At 52.3% G+C, this 19,028-nt stretch overlaps 2 protein-coding genes across 4 annotated transcripts; one reads left to right on the top strand and one right to left on the bottom strand.

Moving 5' to 3' along the window:
• Window positions 1-10,214: 10,214 nt before the first annotated feature.
• Window positions 10,215-12,272, bottom strand: LOC118658412. Of its 2 annotated transcripts, none has more exons than XM_036313927.1 (3): window positions 12,015-12,272; window positions 11,571-11,851; window positions 10,215-10,723 (listed from the first exon to the last, which is right to left on the bottom strand). In XM_036313927.1, exons 1-3 carry the CDS (start codon window positions 12,224-12,226, stop codon window positions 10,689-10,691), a joined length of 528 nt encoding a protein of 175 aa, XP_036169820.1. In that variant the 5' UTR covers window positions 12,227-12,272; the 3' UTR covers window positions 10,215-10,688. The 2 variants fall into 2 exon arrangements, with proteins under 2 accessions (XP_036169820.1, XP_036169819.1); XM_036313926.1 differs by having other exon boundaries at window positions 10,215-10,964; window positions 12,015-12,271.
• S1PR2 (sphingosine-1-phosphate receptor 2) lies at window positions 11,105-19,028 on the top strand. 2 transcript variants are annotated; one of them, XM_036313924.1, is made up of 2 exons: window positions 11,105-11,352; window positions 16,589-19,028. In XM_036313924.1, the coding sequence occupies exon 2, from the start codon at window positions 16,631-16,633 to the stop codon at window positions 17,687-17,689; it is 1,059 nt and encodes a 352-aa protein (XP_036169817.1). In that variant the 5' UTR covers window positions 11,105-11,352; window positions 16,589-16,630; the 3' UTR covers window positions 17,690-19,028. The 2 variants fall into 2 exon arrangements, with proteins under 2 accessions (XP_036169817.1, XP_036169818.1); XM_036313925.1 differs by lacking the exon at window positions 11,105-11,352 and adding an exon at window positions 11,456-11,673.

Raw genomic sequence — 19,028 nt, 5'->3', positions numbered from 1 at the left:
CATCAATGTTTCTAACTTTCTATCCCTCTCCCTTCCTCTCTGTAAAAAAATCAATAAAATATATTTTTTAAAAAACTATAAATGGGTAACTAGCACAGACAAAAAAATCTGTTTTCTCTAACCTCTGTCCCCTGACCCCAACTCAGTTCCCTTCCCAGAAAGTCACCACCACAAATAGCTGTGTGTCCCCTCTCAGAACCAGTTTGATTTTACAGGCAGATCGCCAGGGAGTTAAGATTTTTTGTGATGAATGATGGAATGGCACTTAGTTGCTTAATGATTATATTAGGCACCTACTGTATACCACTGGAGTAAAGCCAGTAGACACCCTTGAGATATAGTCCAGTGGAGAAGGCTGAGGGATTGGAATTGGGGGGGGAAGGGTTCTTCAGGGTCTGTGGGATGAGGTCTCAGAGTTGGCTTCTCTGAAGCTGTAACCTGGGAGTTAAGGGTTGAGGGTCCATTGGCAGTTTGTCCAGAGAAGAAAAGGTGTTCCAGGCTGAGGGAACAGAGTTTACGAAGCCTGGAAATGAGTAGGGTGTGACAGGGTGGGGAGCTGAACCTTCCTGATGGCCACATGCTTTGTTTTCAACTCCTGCACTTATGTTGAACCCACTTCAGGGTCTTTGCAAGAATACCCCTGAAAGAATAATTGTGGATGTGCGTTTAACATTCCACAGCTCCTTCTGCTTAGAGCATACTTTTCCCAGAGCTCCACATGGCTTGATCTCTCACTTCCTTTGATTCTTTTCTCAAAAGGTCACCTCTAGCAAGAAGCCTGTCTTGACCACCCTATTTTTTTTTTGTCTTTTTCTATTGACCACCCTTTTTAAAAGTGCAGTCCCCACCCCTAGCCCTTTTTTTCCCCCTTGCCCTTTTGACTCCCTCATCTTGCCCCATTTTTCCCATCAGTATTTATGTCCTAACATCCTACAAAATCCTCCCCTTTTTAAATGCTTTTTGTCTGTTTTCCCATTAGAATATAAACTTCTCCAGGGTAGGAATTATTTATATATACATATATACCTATATATATTTATTTATATATACATATATACTTATATATATTTACATATTTATATTATTTATATATACATATATATATTTACTTTACATATATATATTTCATAGAGGAAAGGAGAGTGAGAGAGAGACAGAAACATCAATGATAGAGAGAATCATTGATTGGCTGCTTCCTGCACGCCTTCTACTGAATCAGGCCAGCAACCCTGGCATGTGCCCTAACCGGGAATTGAACCTCGACCTCCTGGTTCATATGTTGATGCTCAGCCACAGAGCCATGCCAGCCAGGTTCCAAGTCAGAAAGAAATTTTGCTCCCTTTTGTTCCCTGCTATAGCCCAGCATGCAGCCTAGTACCTGTAACACAGTAGAGGCTCACGACGTGTTTCTTAAGCCAATTCCTTCTCATTGCCCTGTTGCAAAGGTATTACCAGAAACAGAGAAAGCACTCCCATTGTATTAAGGTCTCTATCCCCCTGAAGTCACAGGCACATAAGGTACCCAGTAAATGATAATTTACCCAATGGCACTGGAGTCACATAGACACAGGTTCAACTCCAGGGGCTGCTGCTAATTGGCCGCATGTTTATCGGCAAGTGGTTAGCTCTTCCGGGGGTCTAATTAGTAAGTGTGACACACACAAACCTTCCCCCTGAGCTGTGTGGAGGGTCAGAGTTCTCTTTCTTTCCGTTTATACTCCCCACTGTCCTTTCTCTCCTACAGAGGGAACCTACAAACAGGAATCAGATCACATCCCTCCTCTGCTCAGAACCCTCTTACTTCCCATTTCCCTTAGAGCCAAAGCCAAAGTCCTCCCTGCATCCGACAAGGCCCTTCAGGACTTGTCCTCACCGCCTCCCACCCTCCTCCTCTGTCACTCTTTGGTTTCTGGCCACAGTGGTCTTGTCACCAGACCTGTCACTCCCACGCCAGTCTCGGGGCCTTTTCATCTGTCATTCCTTCTGCCTGGACCACTCTCCCCTGAATGTCTTCATGGCTTACTCCCTCATCTCCTTAAAGGCCACCTTCTCAGCTGACACTGGGTCTAAAATCACTGCTCCCTTCCTACCTTACTTTCTGCTGCCTTCCCAGGTGTCATTTGTTTCCGGAATGTTCACCATATACTAACAGACGACACCGAGTTCTTATTTTCCTGATGCTTTTCTGTCTCCCCCACTAGAACGTCAGCTCCTAGATGACAGGGTTCTTTGTTTCTTTCACTGCTGGACTCCATTGCTAAGAAGGGCACCCAGTAAGTTCTCCATACACAGTAATTGAACAAATAGGATGTAGAGAAAGCACTTTGCACAGGGCTCTGCACCTCCCCCCGCCCCCGCCCGCGGCGGCATATTGATTTTTGAGCCTTTCATGAAAGAGAAATAATGACCTTGAGACCTGCATCCTGCAAGGCTCAAAGTTTGACCATTTTGGCCTGAGCCTTGGTGGAGGTCAAAGGTCAACATGTCCAGCTCACGGCTGTGGATCAAAGGCTCAACGGCAGGTAGCCTCTGTCTCCAGTATCAGCCTCGTGACTCTGCTGGCCACAAGCATGATAGCAATTTAGGGAAGACACATCATAAACTGCAGGGCCCCCCAACATCTGGTCTTTCCTAGGCCCCCCCCCCCCAATCACTGTGCAAAGGTTTTCACAAAGGCCAGAGGTCAAGGCTGCAATATTGGGGGCAGCCCTGAGGAGATGCAGAGCATGGGTGCAGGCTTGATGGAGGGATCTGACCTACTGGGGGGAGCTGTCTAAAGTGCCCCCTCACCACCTGCCAGAACATCTGCTGTGTGTTTGCAGCTCAGTTTGTGGGTAACTGCCAAGCCCTGGAGGGGGAGTCTCCCATTGAGTCACCCCTCCACCCCCAGGATGGGCCTGATTTGCATAGTCATTTCCATGCCATTTTAGTTACCTTCAGTTTAACCGCAATAGGAATTTGGAGAAAAGAAAGAAGAAAAAAAATAAAAAAGGCACTGAACCAGCACTCCAGTCAGGTCTTGGCAGAAACTCAGACCCTCCTCAGGGCTTGAAAGCCTGGGGAGGGCACATGGGCTCATTGGGTCTCAATTTCCTCCTCTGTAAAATGAGGTGTAATTGACCCGACCTCCCATGGTGTGTGCCCAGCTTGAGCCTGTGTACCCTCAGACACCCACTTCCCCCGCCGACCCTGTCCCATGGCTAGGGGCTGACCCCTGCCCACAACATTTCCCTTGTCCACTGGTTTCTGCCCAGATTTTGCCAATGGCAGGCACTGAGGGTAGATTGGGAGGCAGGAGGATGGGAGAAGCCAGAATATTTCTTCCCAACGGCTCTTGGCAACATCTCCCACTGGATAAGGCCTGCCTAAGTTCTCATTTCTTTTTTTTTAAATATATTTTTATTGATTTCAGAGAAGAAGGGAGAGGGAGAGAGATGGAAACATCAATGATGAGAGAGATTCATTGATTGGCTGCCTCCTGTACGCCCCCGACTGGGGATCGAGCCCCAAACCTGGACATGTGCCCTGACCGGGAATTGAACCATAACCTCCTGGTTCATAGGTCGACGCTCAGCCACTGAGCCACACTGGCCAGGCCCTATGTGCTAATTTCTAATCTCACCCTGTTTACACTTCGGTTTCGTATCTATGTAACCAACCCCTGTATTAAATCCCCTCTGTTTGAAATATTTCTATTTTTCTGATGTAAGGCAGCTGTGAGGGATTTTATTTGTTTTTGTTTTAAGATACAATTTAGAGACAATAAAGTCTCCCCTTATCAGTGTACAGTTCTGCAAGTTTCCACAAACATATATCGTCATGTAACCACCACCACAATCAAGACATAAAATGGTTCCATTACCAAAAACTTTCCCCCTTCTGTAGTCAAGTCCTCCCTAACCCCCAGCCCTGCCAGTTACTGGTCTGTTCATAGTCCCTATAGTTTGCCCTTTACTAGAATGTCATTGAAATGGAATCATACAGCCTGTAGCCTTTGGTGTATGGCTGCTTTCCCTCCTTATGATGCATTTGAGATTCATCCACGTTGTTATTTATAACTGGCTCCTTCCTTTTGGAACTGGCGGTTCCAAATATATTCCTGAGTGACCTGTGTAAGGAGGGACTGCAGTGTGTCTACATTCCCTACTTAGGGCAGCTGCTGTGATGTTTGTTTGTTTTTTAATCCTCACTGGAAAGTATCTCTTCCATTGATTTTTTTTTTTTTTTTTTTTTTTTTAGAGACAGTGGAGGAAGGGAGGAGAGGGAGAGAGAGAAAAACATCGATACAAGAGAGACTATTACCTTCCCCACATGCCCTGACTGGGCTATGGATTGAATCTGCAACCAAGGTACATGACCTAGACTGGGAATCGAACCCGAGACCCTTCTGCGGGCTGGTCCTCTAACCACTGAGCAAAACTGCCAGGGCTGCCGTGAGCTTTTCATGAGCCAATATTTGCAAAATGTTTAGGACAGTAACTGGCACCGTAAAAATGTGTCAGCCATTACTTTTATGCTGGTGGCGGCGGGGCGGGGGGTGGGGGGGTGGGGGGAGGGGGGGGACGGGACAGGGAAGAGGGGGTGGTCCTGAGAAGTGGGCCTCAGGTGTCCCCCTCCCCCTAACGGCTTGCCTCTCTGGTCCCTTGTCCGGAAGACAGAGCCCACCCTTCCCAGGCTGGAAGGGCCAAGACTGCATCTGGTGCAGACGTGGCAGGAACTCAGCCCATCCCTGAAGCTGAAAGTGGGCCCCAAGCCCATGGATGGAGGAAGCGTCTGCCAAGATCAGCATCTGGAAAGCTTCTCTGCAGCTGGGGCCCCTTCCCCCAGTGCCGGGGTGATGATGAGAAAGTTGGGACCTGTCTCAGACACTTCTTTTTATGCAGTTTCTCCTGCCAAAAGCGGAGAGCTGGGGGTGGGGTGACAGTAGAGACCCAGAGAGGCTTGAGGACAGGCCTGGGCCCCGTCGATCTGGGGGAGTTCAAAGACTCAGAGATCAGAGGGTTTCCCTCACCTGGATCACAGAGGAGAACATCCTATCTCACCACCGACCCATGTGGTCCTGAGTAGTAACCATCATCCTTCTGTCCTGACCCTCTGGGACAGGGCAGGGGGTCGCTGCATCAGGACTGGGGATAAACAAATTCAAATCCTCCCACTGCTGTGTACCTCAGCTTCTTCATCTTTATTTTTATTTTTTTTGCGGGGTAACTCGTTTTTTTTGTTTTGTTTTTTGTTGTTGTTGTTGTTGTTTTTTTAGCTTCTTCATCTTTAAATTGGGGTGAGAAGGAAAAGGCAAAACTGTGGAGACAGTAAAACGATCAGGGGTGCCCTGGCCAGTGCGGCTCAGTGGATTGGGCATCACCCAGTGCACCCAAAGGTTGCCAGTTCTATTCCTGGTCAGATCACATGCCTGGGCTTGGGGCTCGATCCAGGTAGGGGGCACGTAGAAGGCAACCTATGGATGTTCCCCTCTCACATTGATGTTTCTCTTTCTCTCTCCCTCTCCCTTCCTCTCTCTCTCTCTTCTTCTCTCTCTAAAAATCACTAAACTATTCTTAAAAAAAAAAAGATCAGGGGTTTGGGGGTAGGGAGGGATCAATAGGCAAAGCTCGGAGAATCTTTAGGGGAGGGAAACCATTCTGTATGCGTACAAGTCACTATATGTTTCATCAAACCCACAGGAGGTGCAACACCAAGAGCAAACCACAGTGTAAATTCTGAATTTGGGGTGCTAATGGTGTATCAATGTAGGCTCATCAATGATAACCAAAGCACCTCTGTGGTGCCATGTTGATAGAGGGGGAGGCTTTGCATGCCTGAGGGCAGGGGGCGGGGGTGTATGAGAAATCGCTGTACTTTCCGCTCGGTTTTGCTGTGAACCTAAAACTGTCCTAAAAATAAAGCCGATTTAAAACAATAGGATGATGATAATATTCCCCACCTCCTAGGATTGGGAGGGTTCGGAGTTGCACTCAGAATAGTCTGTGCCACGTGAGCTTTAGCCATTGTCAGCGGCCCTATCATCAGTAGAGGCTGCTCCGAGGCGCTTCACCTCTAGTTTCCCTTCCTGGTAGCTCCCCAAGAGGAGGGTCCTTTCCTCCTTCGTCCGCTGTTCTCTCTCAGGAGCCCCCTTAGAGCAGCTTCCCCTGTGCCCCCATCTCCCCACCCCTGCCGACTCTCAGGAAATCCAGGCCTCCCGTGTTTTCCAGTTCTCCAGCCGTTCCCTCAGCTGACCCAGCGGAGACCTTGTGTTGCCCCAGAAGTGGGCGGTGGGAGGGCTGAGAAGAGGGGACGGAAGTTGCTTATGGGTGTATCTCTGTGTCTCTGAGGATATCACCTTTGTCTAGTAGCCATGGTCTCTCTAACAGACGCCAGATATGTCTGTGGCCTTGACATCATCCCCACCCCCAGGTCCCTGGGGGAATGGCAAACTGCTGAGCCAGCCCAGGCAAGTGTGTGTGGGGGGGTCACTTCCTCCCCAGCCTTCAGGTCCCCACAAAGAGCTGAGATTTCCGCTCTGATAGCTCCCCGTCGAGAAGAGACCCAGTTTGCTCTCTGCCTTGTCCCCTGTGTGTTGAACACCTGGCTTCGAGCAGTTGCTCAGGCAAGACATTTCACCTGGCAGAGGACTCAGTGGGGTTTTGCTGAGGTGTCAGTGGACCCCAAGATCTGGCCCTGAAATGAGTGGACGCTGAAATCTGGTTCAGGAAAAGGAGCAAAGTCACAGTCTCTTTCCTTATCTCCGCATCAAAGCCCTGTTACGCTGTTAGAACTGTCTGGCTTCTTCACTGTCTCCTTCATCAGACTGTCAGGTCTGGGTGGCAGAGACCCAGGAGGCATCACCAGAACCTGCACAGAGCATTATATGAATATACTAGAGGCCTGGACACAAAATTCGTGCACTGGGGGGGTGGGGGGGATGTCCCTTAGCCCAGCCTGCATCCTCTCCAATCTGGGACCCCTCGGGGGATGTCCGACTGATGGCTTAGGCTCACTCCCCGCTTCTGGCTGAGCAGAGCTCCCTCTGTGGGAGCACACTGACCACCAGGGGGCAACTCCTGCACTGAGCGTCTTCCCCCTGGTGGTCAGTGCGCGTCATAGCAACCAGTCGTTCTGCTGTTCGGTCGATTTGCATATTAGCCTTTTATTATATAGTATATGCTGCACACATATATGTAGCATTAATATAATCTTTATGCATTCCTTTGTTAATCATGTAAACATGTTTATTTTTTAAATACTTTTAAAAACTATCCTCACCTGAGGATAAGTTTATTGATTTTAGAGAGAGGGGAAAGGAGAGAGAAACATTGATGTGAGAAACATCAAATCGGGGATGTGTTGCCTCCCGTACTTTCCCTGAACAGCAGGTGATTGAACCTGCAACCCAGGTACATACATGCCCTTGACCAATAATCAAACCCAAGACCCTTCGGTTCTTGGACTGGTGCTCTAACCACTGAGAAAATGGGGCCCGGGCAACATGTTTATTTTTTTTTAATTGTTTAAAAATATGTTTTTATTGGGTGGGTGGGTGGGTGGGTGGGAAGAAATCAACCAAGAACTTTTTTTTATATATATATTTTATTGATTTTTTTACAGAGAGGAAGGGCGAGGAATAGAGAGTTAGAAACATCAATGAGAGAGAAACATTGATCAGCTGCCTCCTGCACACCCCCTAACTGGGGATGTGCCCACAACCAAGGTACATGCCCTTGACTGGAATCGAACCTGGGACCCTTGAGTCCACAGGCTGATGCTCTATCCACTGAGCCAAACTGGTTAGGGCCAACCAAGAACTTGTATGCATATATGTATAACCCATGGACACAGACAATAGGGTGGTGAAAGCCTGGGGTGGGGGCAGGCTAGAAGGGTCAATGGGGGGAAATGGAGGACATATGTAATAGTTACAACAATAAAGATTTTTTTAAAAAAGAACTTGCACTTATAGTGTAAACAAAAAAGCTGTTTTTATTGATTTCAGAGAGGAAAGGAGAGGGAGAGAGAGATAGAAACATCAATGATGAAAGAGAATAATTGATCGGTTGCCTCCTGCACGCCCCCACACTGGGGATCAAGCCTGCAACCTGGGCATGTGCCCTGACTGGGAATCGAACCGTGACCTTCTGCTTCATAGTTCAATGCTTAACCACTGAGCCATGCTGGCCGGGCAACACGTTTATTCTTAATATAAATTTGTTAGTATTGATACGTTGAATAATAATATCGATATCTTTATTAACCGTGCTTTGTATATTTACATTGATTATGATTATTATTACAGGAATGATTTTTACAACTAAACGTCTGGTGATTGTTACCTGTTATTTAATTTTTATGTCTTTGTAAGTTTTTTGGATTGGTAATGTGAGCTAAAAATTTCAAACAGTCTTACAGGGCACAGGATGAAAAGTTTGACACCCTCTCGCCTATCCTCCTGCCCCCCGCTCAGTGCCCTCCGAGGTTAACCGCTGTGACGGGTGTCTTGTGCCTTCTCCCAGAGAGGCACATGTGTGTGTATTTACACAGCCCTTATAAATACACCCAGAAGTTCAGGCAAACGATGCAAACTGTTCTGCATTGTGCTTTTTTTTCAAGTTAACACGGTGAAGACAATTTCACTCAGTACAAACAAGGCTACTCCATTTTAATTTTGTAATGAGCATTAATGGGTCCATTTTTTAAATGTATTTTTTTATATTGCATCAATGACGAGAGAGAATCTTTGATGGGCTGCCTCCTGCACGCCCCCTACTGGGGATGGAGCCCGCAACCCAGGCATGTGCCCTCGACAGAAATCGATCCTGGGACCCTTCAGTCTGCAGGCTGATGCTCTATCCACTGAGCCAACCCGGTTAGGGCTTAATGGGTCCATTTTAATTTCCTTTTTCATCATTTTGCTTTTCAATACCCTTTATGAAGGTATCAAGCAGTTTAGTTTTTTTTTTGTTTCATTAATTTCAGCTGTATTGACATAAAAAAATTATAAGGTATTTAAAGCACACATCATAGTGATTTGATATACGTATACATTCTGAAAGAGTTCTCCCATTGATTTCATTAATACATCCATCACCTCACTTATTTATCTGTTTTTGTGAGGTGTTGTGTGTGTGTGTGTGTGTGTGTGAACATTTAAGTTCTACTCTCAGCACATTTCCATATCATACAATATTATCAACTATAGTCACCATGTTTCACATTCGATTCTCACACCTTATTTCATCTTACTGCTGAAAGTTCGTAGCCTTTTACCAACCTCTCCCCATTTCCCTCACCCCAGCCCCTGGCAGCCACTTTCCTACTCTCCGTTTCTGTGAGTTTGACTTTCTGTTTTTAGATTCCATATACAAGTGACACCATGGGACTTTTTTCACTTGGCATAATGCCCTCAAGGTCCACTCATGTTGTTGCAAATGACAGGACTCCCTACTTTTAAGGCTAGGTAATATTTCATTATATATATTTTATATATATGAAATTATAAATGGAACATTATATATATGAAAAACATATATCACTTTTTCTGCTTTGTTGTTGTTGTTGTTAATCCTCACCTGAGGACATTTTTCCATTGATTTTTAGGGAGAGTGGAAGAGAGAAGGAAAGACTGAGAGAAACATTGATGTAAGAGAAACACATCGATGGGTTGCCTCCTGCATGAGCCCCAACCAGGGCCTGGGCCGGGGAGGAGCCTGCAACCAAGGTAAATGCCCTTGACTGAATCAAACCTGGGACCCTTTGGTCTGCAGGCCAATGCTCTATCCACTGAGCAAAACCGGCCAGGGCTCACATTTTCTCTACCCAGCCATCCACCGAGGGACACTTAGGTTGTTTCCATGTCTTGGCTATTGTGAATAATGCTGCAATACACGTGGGAGTGGAGATACCCTTTTTCATAATATTGTTGTTGTTGTTTTTTGAAGCACCTACCTTCTCCCTTCTTTTTATTGCACTGTCTGGGTATCAAACAGTTTTAATTTTTTTAAAAATATTTTTTTTTATGTATTTTTTAGAGAGAGGAAGGGAGAGGGAGAAAGGAGAGGGAGAAGGGAGAGAGAGAAACATACATGAGCGAGAAACAATTGGCTGCCTCCTCCACGCCCTCTACTGGGGATCAAGCCTGAAACCCAGGGCCTGTGCCCTGACAGGGATCTAACCGGCAACTTCTTGGTGCATAGGATAATGCTCAACCAATGAGCCACACCAGCTGGGCAAGCAGGCTTAATTTTTAATTTAATTTATTGTTGGAATATTTAAACATGTTACAATAATGTGCACGTTACAACAGCCAAAAGGTACAAAGGATTCATAGAGTGGAACCGCCTCCTTCCCCAGGACATTTACCAGTTTCTTCTTGCAATATTCTGGATATTCTGCACACATCAGGTAGAACATCAGCCGCACGGGGCCGGGAGTTTTGCCTGTTTTGTACCCTGATTTGTCTCTATCCTTTAGAACAGTGTCTGGCACCTACCAGATGTTTAGTGTGTTTGGTAAATAAACATATAAGCAGGTTACTTATGCATGTTCACAACTAGTGCAGGCTGAATGAGGAAAAGAGGGGGAAACTCAAGAACCAGATAGAGGATGGGCCCCAAGTTGGAAGGCAGGGTACAACTTGGACCTGGCAGCGAGGGCGGGGCAGCCATGGGCAAAGGCAGGTAGGCTGTGGGTTGCGTCTTCTAGGGGACAGGAGGCAGCGCCGAATTCTGGGATCCTATCAAGGCAAAAATCAGCTCTGTATTTGGGACAGTGCGTGGCACATGGTAGGAACTTGATTATTTTTTAAATGAACACACAATAGGCCTTGGTGCCTAATTGCTGCGTTGACACACAGTAGGTGCTTCGTGGCTTCTTGTTGAGTAAAGGGGATCCCGTGCTCTCCTCCAATTCCAGGGTCCCAGGGATGGGCCAGAATAAATCCGTACTTGCAGACAGCTGTTTCAGGTTCAGGCCACCTGGCCAGGAGGGACATAAAGTCACGGGGCCGAGTGACGTCAAGCTCCAGCCGGTTCTCACGGGAGGACCTGGGAGGGGCAGGGCCCCGGGGAGGGGGGGGGGGCGCGGACAAAGGGACTGGCGCACCGCCCCCGCCGGCCTCCGCGCGCGCCGGGCAGCCAGACCACATCTGGAATGCATTGCTGGGCCTCCCGAAAGGAGGAGAAGAGGGCGGGGCGAGTGGGGGGGCCAAGGCGGAGCCTCTCCCCGCCCCCCGCTCCGTCTAGTCCCCAGCCCCGGGACGCAGCCGAGCCCGGCGGGCAGCCCCAGCCCCAGCCGAGGCCGTCCCGGGAACGCTGATGCCAAAGCCCCTCCGGCCAGGGCCGGGACCCGGGTCCGCCTAGCCAGGTGAGCATGCGTGGCAAGGGGGAGGAATCAAAGGCGGGCTCGGTCCTCTCGGGTCGCGGGATCCGAGCCGTGGCGGCGGGGTGGGGGGCCTGGCCGGGGTCCGGGGCGCGCACGCGTCGCCGTGCCCCCGCTGCACCGGGGAGTGGTCGTCGTGCGCCCTCTCCACGACTCCAGGCGGCCCCCCACGGGCTCGGCCGCGAACCCCTGACTGCGCTTACCCAGCGGCAGGAAGTTGGCTCCGAGAAGGCGGAATCCAAGCCCTTTTGACCGGAGACTGGGAGACAGGACGGCGTGCCGGGGAGTTTGGGGAGTGCGTAGGAGGTGGGTAGGGCGCCCCTCTTGGCTAACTCGGGTTGAGCAAAAGGTGCTGCGCGCCGCGGAGCCGCCAAGCCGAGGGGCGGGGCCCCTGGCGAGGGCAGTCGGCCCGTCTGCACATCTGGCGCTCTGCCTCAGTTTCCTCAAGTCGTCTTCAGGTCCCCCGCGGGGACCTGGCTTTGTTCTGGAAGAGAAGGGAGCGTGACTGTGGCTCCGGCTCCTCTCCCTCCCCTCTGGGGCCCGGGGATGGGGCGGGGGTGCAGGCGCGCGCGGCATGGGCCCCGCTGGGTCCCAGGCCCAGCAGAGCTTCGGAACCTCGCCCCCTCCTCCGGCACGAGTTGACTCACCGGGGATTTCCACCCCCTCCCCAAACTCTTCTAGTCAGATGCTCCGGGCGCCACGCGCTGAGCCCACAGTCTCCCCTGTGGCGCGACACCGACACCGGTGCGGCGCTTGCCGTGCGGCTGAGGTTGGGATCTCCCCCACCCGCACCCCCGTGTCTTCTGGGAGTATTGGGGCAGGGCACCTGGCGGGACGGGGAGGGGTCCCCCAACCCCATGGCAGCTGTGGAATACTGTGCGTGTGTATGGCGAAAGAGAAAGGAGGTGCGGCCCCAGTAGCCCAAGTGTGGATACCGTACATTCCACCGCCAGATAAGGAGGCTGAGACTGTGGCCCAAGGGCGGGGGCGGGTCCTGTCGCCTTTTTCTGGGCATCTGGGCTTGCCTAGCAGGGAGGCTGCCAGCACACCCGGGGCGTCTCCAGCCCACTTTGCTGTTTGGGGCTGGGCTGAACTTAGGAGCCTCCACCCGCCCTGGCCCACTGGGGCCTCATTTGTTTTTCGTTGGCTGGTTGATTGGTTGGTTCGTTCATTCATTCATCCATCCGTCCATCTGTTTATCCACATCCATCCCACATGTTTTCTGAGCACCGTGTGTATGCGAGGTCTCCATCCAAAGGGGCTGCAAGTGGACTTGGTTGCTGACACATTCTACGATGGAAGCCAGACAGAAAACTAGAAATCATGCTTTTCACAAGTGTTAAGTGCTGCCAAGATAACAAAGCAAGATGCTCTGAGGAGACAGCCGCTATACTAGACCAGGGGTCAGAGCAAGTGACCTTAAAACTGAAATTTGAAAGATGAGGAGACCCCTGGGGGAACGAAGACTACTCAAGGATTTGGGGGAAGGGCATGCTGGGTGGAGGAACAGCAGGGGCAAAGGCTAGGAGGTGGGGTTGGCCTGTAGGAGGCCAGTGTGGTTGGAGTGGAACGGCTCAGGGGGAGAGTGGGAGGAAGCTAACTGGCCAGGGGCCACGCCGATTGGGGCAGTGGGGAGCCATGGAAGAATTTGGAGTGACATATTGGAGCTCCCCAGGCTGCTGTATGGAGAATGGCAGTGTAGGAGGGACCTGACAGCTGAAGAGAAACCGAAGGAAAGTGGGGGTTTGGGGCCCGCTGCCCTAGGCAAGAGGCATGGGATCAGTGAGTGACCATGGAGAACTGAACCACAGGCCCTGCCTCAGTGGAACTCGGGGGAGGGGCTCCTGGAAGCACGGAGCTGCCTCCTGCCTTCCTCCCTCCTAATCACCCCCTGAACAATCTTGATCTGTGTCTCTTCCCTGCCCTTCCCAACCCTGCCTCTTGTTCCCACTTGTCCCTCTTGCTCCATTTCAGGCCTGGACATTCCCTGGTTTCGAGCCCAGTGACCTCTTGCGGAGCCTCTGGGAGGGAGTCAGGGTTGCCTTGGTAAAGGTGAGCAGGAGACAGGCCCGGTGTGTAGCCAGGCCTGGGAGCCCACCCAGGGAGGAGAAGCAGGCGAGGCATGCATCTGCTAGCCCCAACCCGGGGCTGGCTTCCTCTTTCTGGAAAGCACCAACCTACCTTAAGCTCCTGCTTTAGTTAGCAAAACTCTAGTTGGGAAGATGAAGTCGTGTGGGCCTCAGTTTCCCCTTCTCTTACTCGGAGAGCCACCCCTCTGAGGATGCCTACAAGCCTCCTGGGGCTGCAGAAAATGAGGGTGCAGTGCCCTGGTCCTCCCTCCCAGGGAAGAGATAGACTTTTTGGTCAGTTCCTGGGGTTCGAGGGCCGAACCCATTTCTTTTATTTATTTTAAATATATGTTTTTATTGATTTCAGAGAGGAAGGGAGAAACACCAATGATGAGAGAGAATCATTGATTGGCTGCCTCCTGCACGCCCCCCACTGGGAACCGAGCCCACAACCTAGGCATGTGCCCTTGGCTGGAATTGAACCTGGGACCCTTTAGTCTGCAGGCCAGTGCTCTGTCCACTGAGCCAAACCAGCCAGGGCTGACCCCATTTCTTATTTCTCCAGGAAGTGGCCATAAATCTGTCTCTTGGCCGCCTGACTGGAGAGGGTGGTGGCCCTCCTTCAGGGAAGGAGGGGGCAGCCACAGGACACGCCCTGCACTTCTGGCCCCACTAGCAAGGGTGCTTCCCAGGCCAGTGACGGGTTTTTGATTCTCAATGTTAAACTCCAGGAGGGTCCCAGTAGGCCAGGGCAGCCTGGGGATGTCTGGTTAGGATGACCTGGCGGTCAGACTACAGTTCAAACTCTCCCCAGGGACATTCACACAGTTTTAATTCTCCTCGGAAAGCAGTGAGTTCCAGCCTCCAGGAAAGGACCAGTTCAGTGGTGGTAGCTGCTGAGCGCTCCCAAACTGGGCCAATCAGAAGCCGAAGATGGGAAGCTCAGGCCAATGAGCGAATAGCCCAATACCCTGGAATTGAAAATAAGCCAATCAGGGTGCGGGCTGTTTCTGGCCCGACCGTGGGTCTGGTAGGGCTAAGCCTGCTTCTGGGCTCTGCGGCGGGCAGAGGGCATCGGGGCGCCAGAGCTCTGTCCTGTACAGGAACAAGGGGCCTCTGTGTGGCGATCTGGGCAGGGCAGCAGCCCCGGGGATGCACACAAGCCCTTCTCTGTTCCCAAACTAGGACGGATGTCCCTTCGCCCAAGGGGAGCAGCTGCTTCTCTGTCCGGCCAAGGTCCGGGCCACCTCCCTGAGGGGGCACCGGTGATGGTGACAGAGATGGCCGAGCGACCCCGGAAGTCCCCCTTCACTCCCGGGGCTCACAGGGAACCGGCCTAACCAGCCTTTTCTGGAAGGCGGGTCCTGACGCACACGTGGTCCCTGCCAGGCCTTGGCAGACATGTTTCCAGGGACCTGGGGAGGGCTCTTCCTGCGCCCCATCCCCCACCCTCTTTTAGCAAATGGTTCCCCTCGTGAAAGGCAGGCTGCACCGCTCCTCTGAGACACCTCCCTCCCAAGCTGGAGGGAGGCCGGCCGTGGTGTCCTTGCATCCTCTCTGCACCTCTTCCCGCCCCCTCCCCGACGGATTGGTTTTCCTTGAGAGGGGGTGACTCAGGCTTTCATGGAAACAAATACCGCCCCCCCTCCCCGCGGGGCTGCACACCCCCTCACCTCTCACATGACTTCAGCACAGCTGCCCCATCCTCCCAGCCAGGACCTCCCAGACTGGTCTCCCGTGTCTCTCTCTCCCCCATCCCATCACCCTCTCCCCGCCTTCCCCACAGCGGATGTGACTGGGGAACCAGGACTCCACCCTGTTTGTTCTAGGGGCCTCACATCTGGATTTCATCCGGCCTGGGAGGGGGTGCCAGCGCCCTGCCTATCCCTCTGGACCCTCTGTCCAAGGGCAGGGCTAGATGGTGCTGATGAGAACAGGCTGTTGGGAATCTTGCTGGGCTGGCTCCGTCAGCATCCCCTCCCAAAAGATTGGGTGGAGGGCAGCTAGTCCCCAGCATAGTGCGGCAGGAAGAAGGGAACTAATCGTATTTATTTCGCGCTTGTTACGTGGGAAGGCTGCCTCCTGCATTGTTCAACAGGATTTTTCTGTCACCCGGTGAAGTGGGCTTGCTTCTCCCCGTTGCGCAGATGACGACACTGGGGCTGCGCGCCGATTGACTTGCCCAAGACCCCACAGCATGTCAGAGGGGGTGTGGCATTGACACTAGATTGTCTTCCAGGCCTCTGTCCTCTGGGGTGACATGACCTCTGGGATGCTGGAACCTCAGGGCCAACCTGGTTTCTCCTCCAGACCTTATTTTGGGAGCACCCACAGCCTCCAGGCTTACGCCCAGCCTGAAATCTAGGGCCGTGGGTGGTCATGAGCAGGGGATGGTGCTGTCGGCACCAAGCATCTCTCTGACCAGGTTGGCAGGTGGCACGAGGCCCCAGGCTCCGGTGTATTTGAGAAAAGGGGCGATCCCTCCGGTTCCTGCCCACAGCTCCACCTCTGGGTAGGCGGGCAAGGCTTCTGGAGGTCCACTTGGTGTCCTTCATGCCGTTGGGGGAGCTTCTGAGAGACAGTGTAGCCTAGAGGCTATAGAGCAGTGGTTCTCAACCTTCCTGATGCCGTGACCCTTTAATACAGCTCCTCATGTTGTGGTGACCCCCAACCATAAAATTATTTTCGTTGCTACTTCATAACTGTAATTTTGCTACTGTTATGATTCGTAATGTAAATATCTGATATGCAGGATGTATTTTTATTGTTACAAATCAAACATAATTAAAGCATAGTGATTAATCACAAAAACAATATGTAATTATATATGTGTTTTCCGATGGTCTTAGGCGACCCCTGTGAAAGGGTCATTCGACCCTCGAAGGGGTCGCGACCCACAGGCTGAGAACCGCTGGTCTAGAGGCTTTGGAGCCGGTCGCTCTGACTCTGCCACTTACTAACTTTGAGACTTTGGCAAAGTGAGTTGATTCTCTGGCTTTCCCATCTGTAAAGCAGGGATCATGGTCATTTTGACTTTAGGTGGCCACTCAGTGAGGAGGGATGGCCCTGGGACTCAACCCCTAGACGTCCAACGTCAGAGCCCAGGCAGCATCCACACCACTGACCTGCCTATCCGTCTCTTCTCTCTGCAGCTCTGACAGCTCCATGGCCCCTGCCGGCCACTGAGCCCCACCATGGGCAGCCTGTACTCGGAGTACCTGAGCCCCACCAAGGTCCTGGAGCACTATAACTACACCAAGGAGACACTCGACGTCCCGCAGACACTGTCCCGCCAGGTGGCCTTGGTCCTCATCATCATCCTCTGCTGTGCCATCGTGGTGGAGAACCTGCTGGTGCTCATCGCCGTCGCCCGAAACAGCAAGTTCCACTCAGCCATGTACCTGTTCCTGGGCAACCTGGCCGCCTCGGACCTGCTGGCGGGCGTGGCCTTCATTGCCAATACCTTGCTCTCGGGCTCTGTCACCGTGCACCTGACCCCCGTGCAGTGGTTTGCCCGTGAGGGCTCGGCTTTCATCACACTCTCTGCCTCTGTCTTCAGCCTCCTGGCCATCGCCATCGAGCGCCATGTGGCCATTGCCAAGGTCAAGGTCTACGGCAGCGACAAGAGCTGCCGCATGCTGCTGCTGATCGGGGCCTCCTGGCTCATCTCACTGGTTCTCGGGGGCCTGCCCATCCTCGGTTGGAACTGCCTGGATCACCTCGAGACCTGTTCCACCGTTTTGCCGCTCTACACCAAAGACTACGTGCTCTGCGTGGTCACCATCTTCTCTGTCATCCTGTCGGCCATCGTCGTTCTGTATGTCCGCATCTACTGCGTGGTCCGCTCCAGTCATGCCGAGGTGGCTGGCCCGCAGACGCTGGCCCTTCTCAAGACAGTCACCATCGTGCTAGGGGTCTTCATTGTGTGCTGGCTGCCTGCCTTTAGCATCCTCCTCCTGGACTACGCCTGTCCCGTGCGCTCCTGCCCTATCCTCTACAAGGCCCACTACTTTTTTGCTTTCGCTACCCTCAACTCGCTGCTCAACCCTGTCATCTACACGTGGCGTAGCCGGGACCTGCGGCGGGAGGTGCTGCGGCCCCTGCAGTGCTGCCGGAAGGTGGCAGGGGTGCAAGGACGGCGGGGTGGGACCCCACATCACCGCCTCCTGCCCCTCCGTAGCTCTAGCTCACTGGAGAGGGGCACCCACATGCCCACATCGCCTACGATGCTGGAGGGCAACACAGTGGTTTGAGGGACATGTGGGCTGACAACCAGGCCATGGCAGAGGGCTCCCTGGAGAGGTGCCACGTGACCTCAGACAGCTGTGGGGCTGCCAAGCAAGGTGGCCCACTCCACAGACCTGGGTGATATTGAAAATATCTCATACCTGGGATGGCCAGCGGAGGCACTGACCTGTTGGAAGAAAGAGCTGCAGCAGAGGCCTGGAGGCCAGGGCAGTGACTGGCGTGACCCCTTCAGAACTGACTCCGGGGAGGTCTGAGGTTACCTGCAAAGGGCCTGGGTGACAGCAGGCAGGCACTCAAGAGGAACTCAAGGCAGGAGCAATTTACAACGTGGTACAAAGGATTTCATTGCACAACTGTCTGACCCTCCACCTTGCCACCTCCTGGCAACCTCAGGCCCCTTCCCTGGAACCAGTGCCCCAGGGGCTGGAGGCCTCCTCCCTTACTGTCTGGCAGCCCCAGCTAATAGTTCCCCAAGCCCAAATCCACAGCTTCCCCAAATTTCACCAGCTGGTACTTTGGCCACTTCTTCCCTTTCCTCTTACTCCACGAGATGCCAGGAAACCACGGATGGGGGGGCCTGAACCCCATTCTCAGACCTCATCGGCCAGTCGTACTGTTTGGGGCACAGAGAAATAATCACCAAGGGCTGGAAAAACCTGTCTGGGGAGCTGAGGAGGGCTCAGCATGGAACTTGAGAAAGTTCTGGGGGAGCTGTTAGCCCAGGACCCTTCCACCTTTCCCCCCAAAACAACCACTCCCAGGCTACTCCCACCGCCAGCCCCCGCTGAGGTACCAGCTCTCCTAAAGCAGGGCAGCTTGTCCATTGTGCCTCCTTTCAGGTTGTAGTGAACGGAGCAGGGAGTGGGGGTGCCCAGGACATTTGTGGGGGCTCTCCCCCAACCTGCTCCAGAAGGACTTTGCTAAATCCTGTGGATAGAGACAAGGGTCATTGCGGTACGAACATATTTATGTGTCTCTCCGTGTCTGTGCGTGTCCTCGTGTGTGCGTGTGTGACGTCTGCGACCTGTGCCCATTTTTCCCCAGAATGAATGCTATTCTGTCTCCTTGTGTCTGTGTTGAAGCTGCCAAAGAGGGGTCCGGCCCCACACAGACCCCTTCGTAATCGCTGGCTCATGCCCCCACGTGAGAGCTGGGCTGCAGCTCACCTGGGGACGGAAACCTCATGCCTCAAAACGATTTCTTGTGAATGCAAAGGTTGGGAGGGTCTGTTGGGGGGCAAGGAGCCAGTTGGGGGCTTGTCTCCCCTTATTCAGCTCCCCAGATGCCCCCACGCCCCATGTCTGAGACCAGGCCCAGGCCAATAAACGGTTCAATTTCTCTTTC

The sequence above is a fragment of the Myotis myotis genome, unplaced genomic scaffold (genome assembly GCF_014108235.1).
Source record: "Myotis myotis isolate mMyoMyo1 unplaced genomic scaffold, mMyoMyo1.p scaffold_m19_p_6, whole genome shotgun sequence".
Lineage (NCBI taxonomy): Eukaryota > Metazoa > Chordata > Mammalia > Chiroptera > Vespertilionidae > Myotis > Myotis myotis.
Note: the sequence above shows the minus strand (reverse complement) of the source record. Positions and strands in the feature narration are given on the sequence as shown.

Bases quoted from the DNA above. Each gene is read 5' to 3' on its own strand.
- LOC118658412 (XM_036313926.1), bottom strand. From the start codon at position 12,226: ATGGGGTTGGGGGACCCCTCCCCGTCCCGCCAGGTGCCCTGCCCCAAT. The intron at 11,852-12,014 runs GTGAGTCAACTC...CTTCTCTTCCAG, and splicing joins GGAGGGGGTGGAAATCCCCG to AACAAAGCCAGGTCCCCGCG. The intron at 10,965-11,570 runs GTAAGCGCAGTC...CCTCCTGGCCAG, and splicing joins AGCCAACTTCCTGCCGCTGG to GTGGCCTGAACCTGAAACAG.
- S1PR2 (XM_036313924.1), top strand. From the start codon at position 16,631: ATGGGCAGCCTGTACTCGGAGTACCTGAGCCCCACCAAGGTCCTGGAG.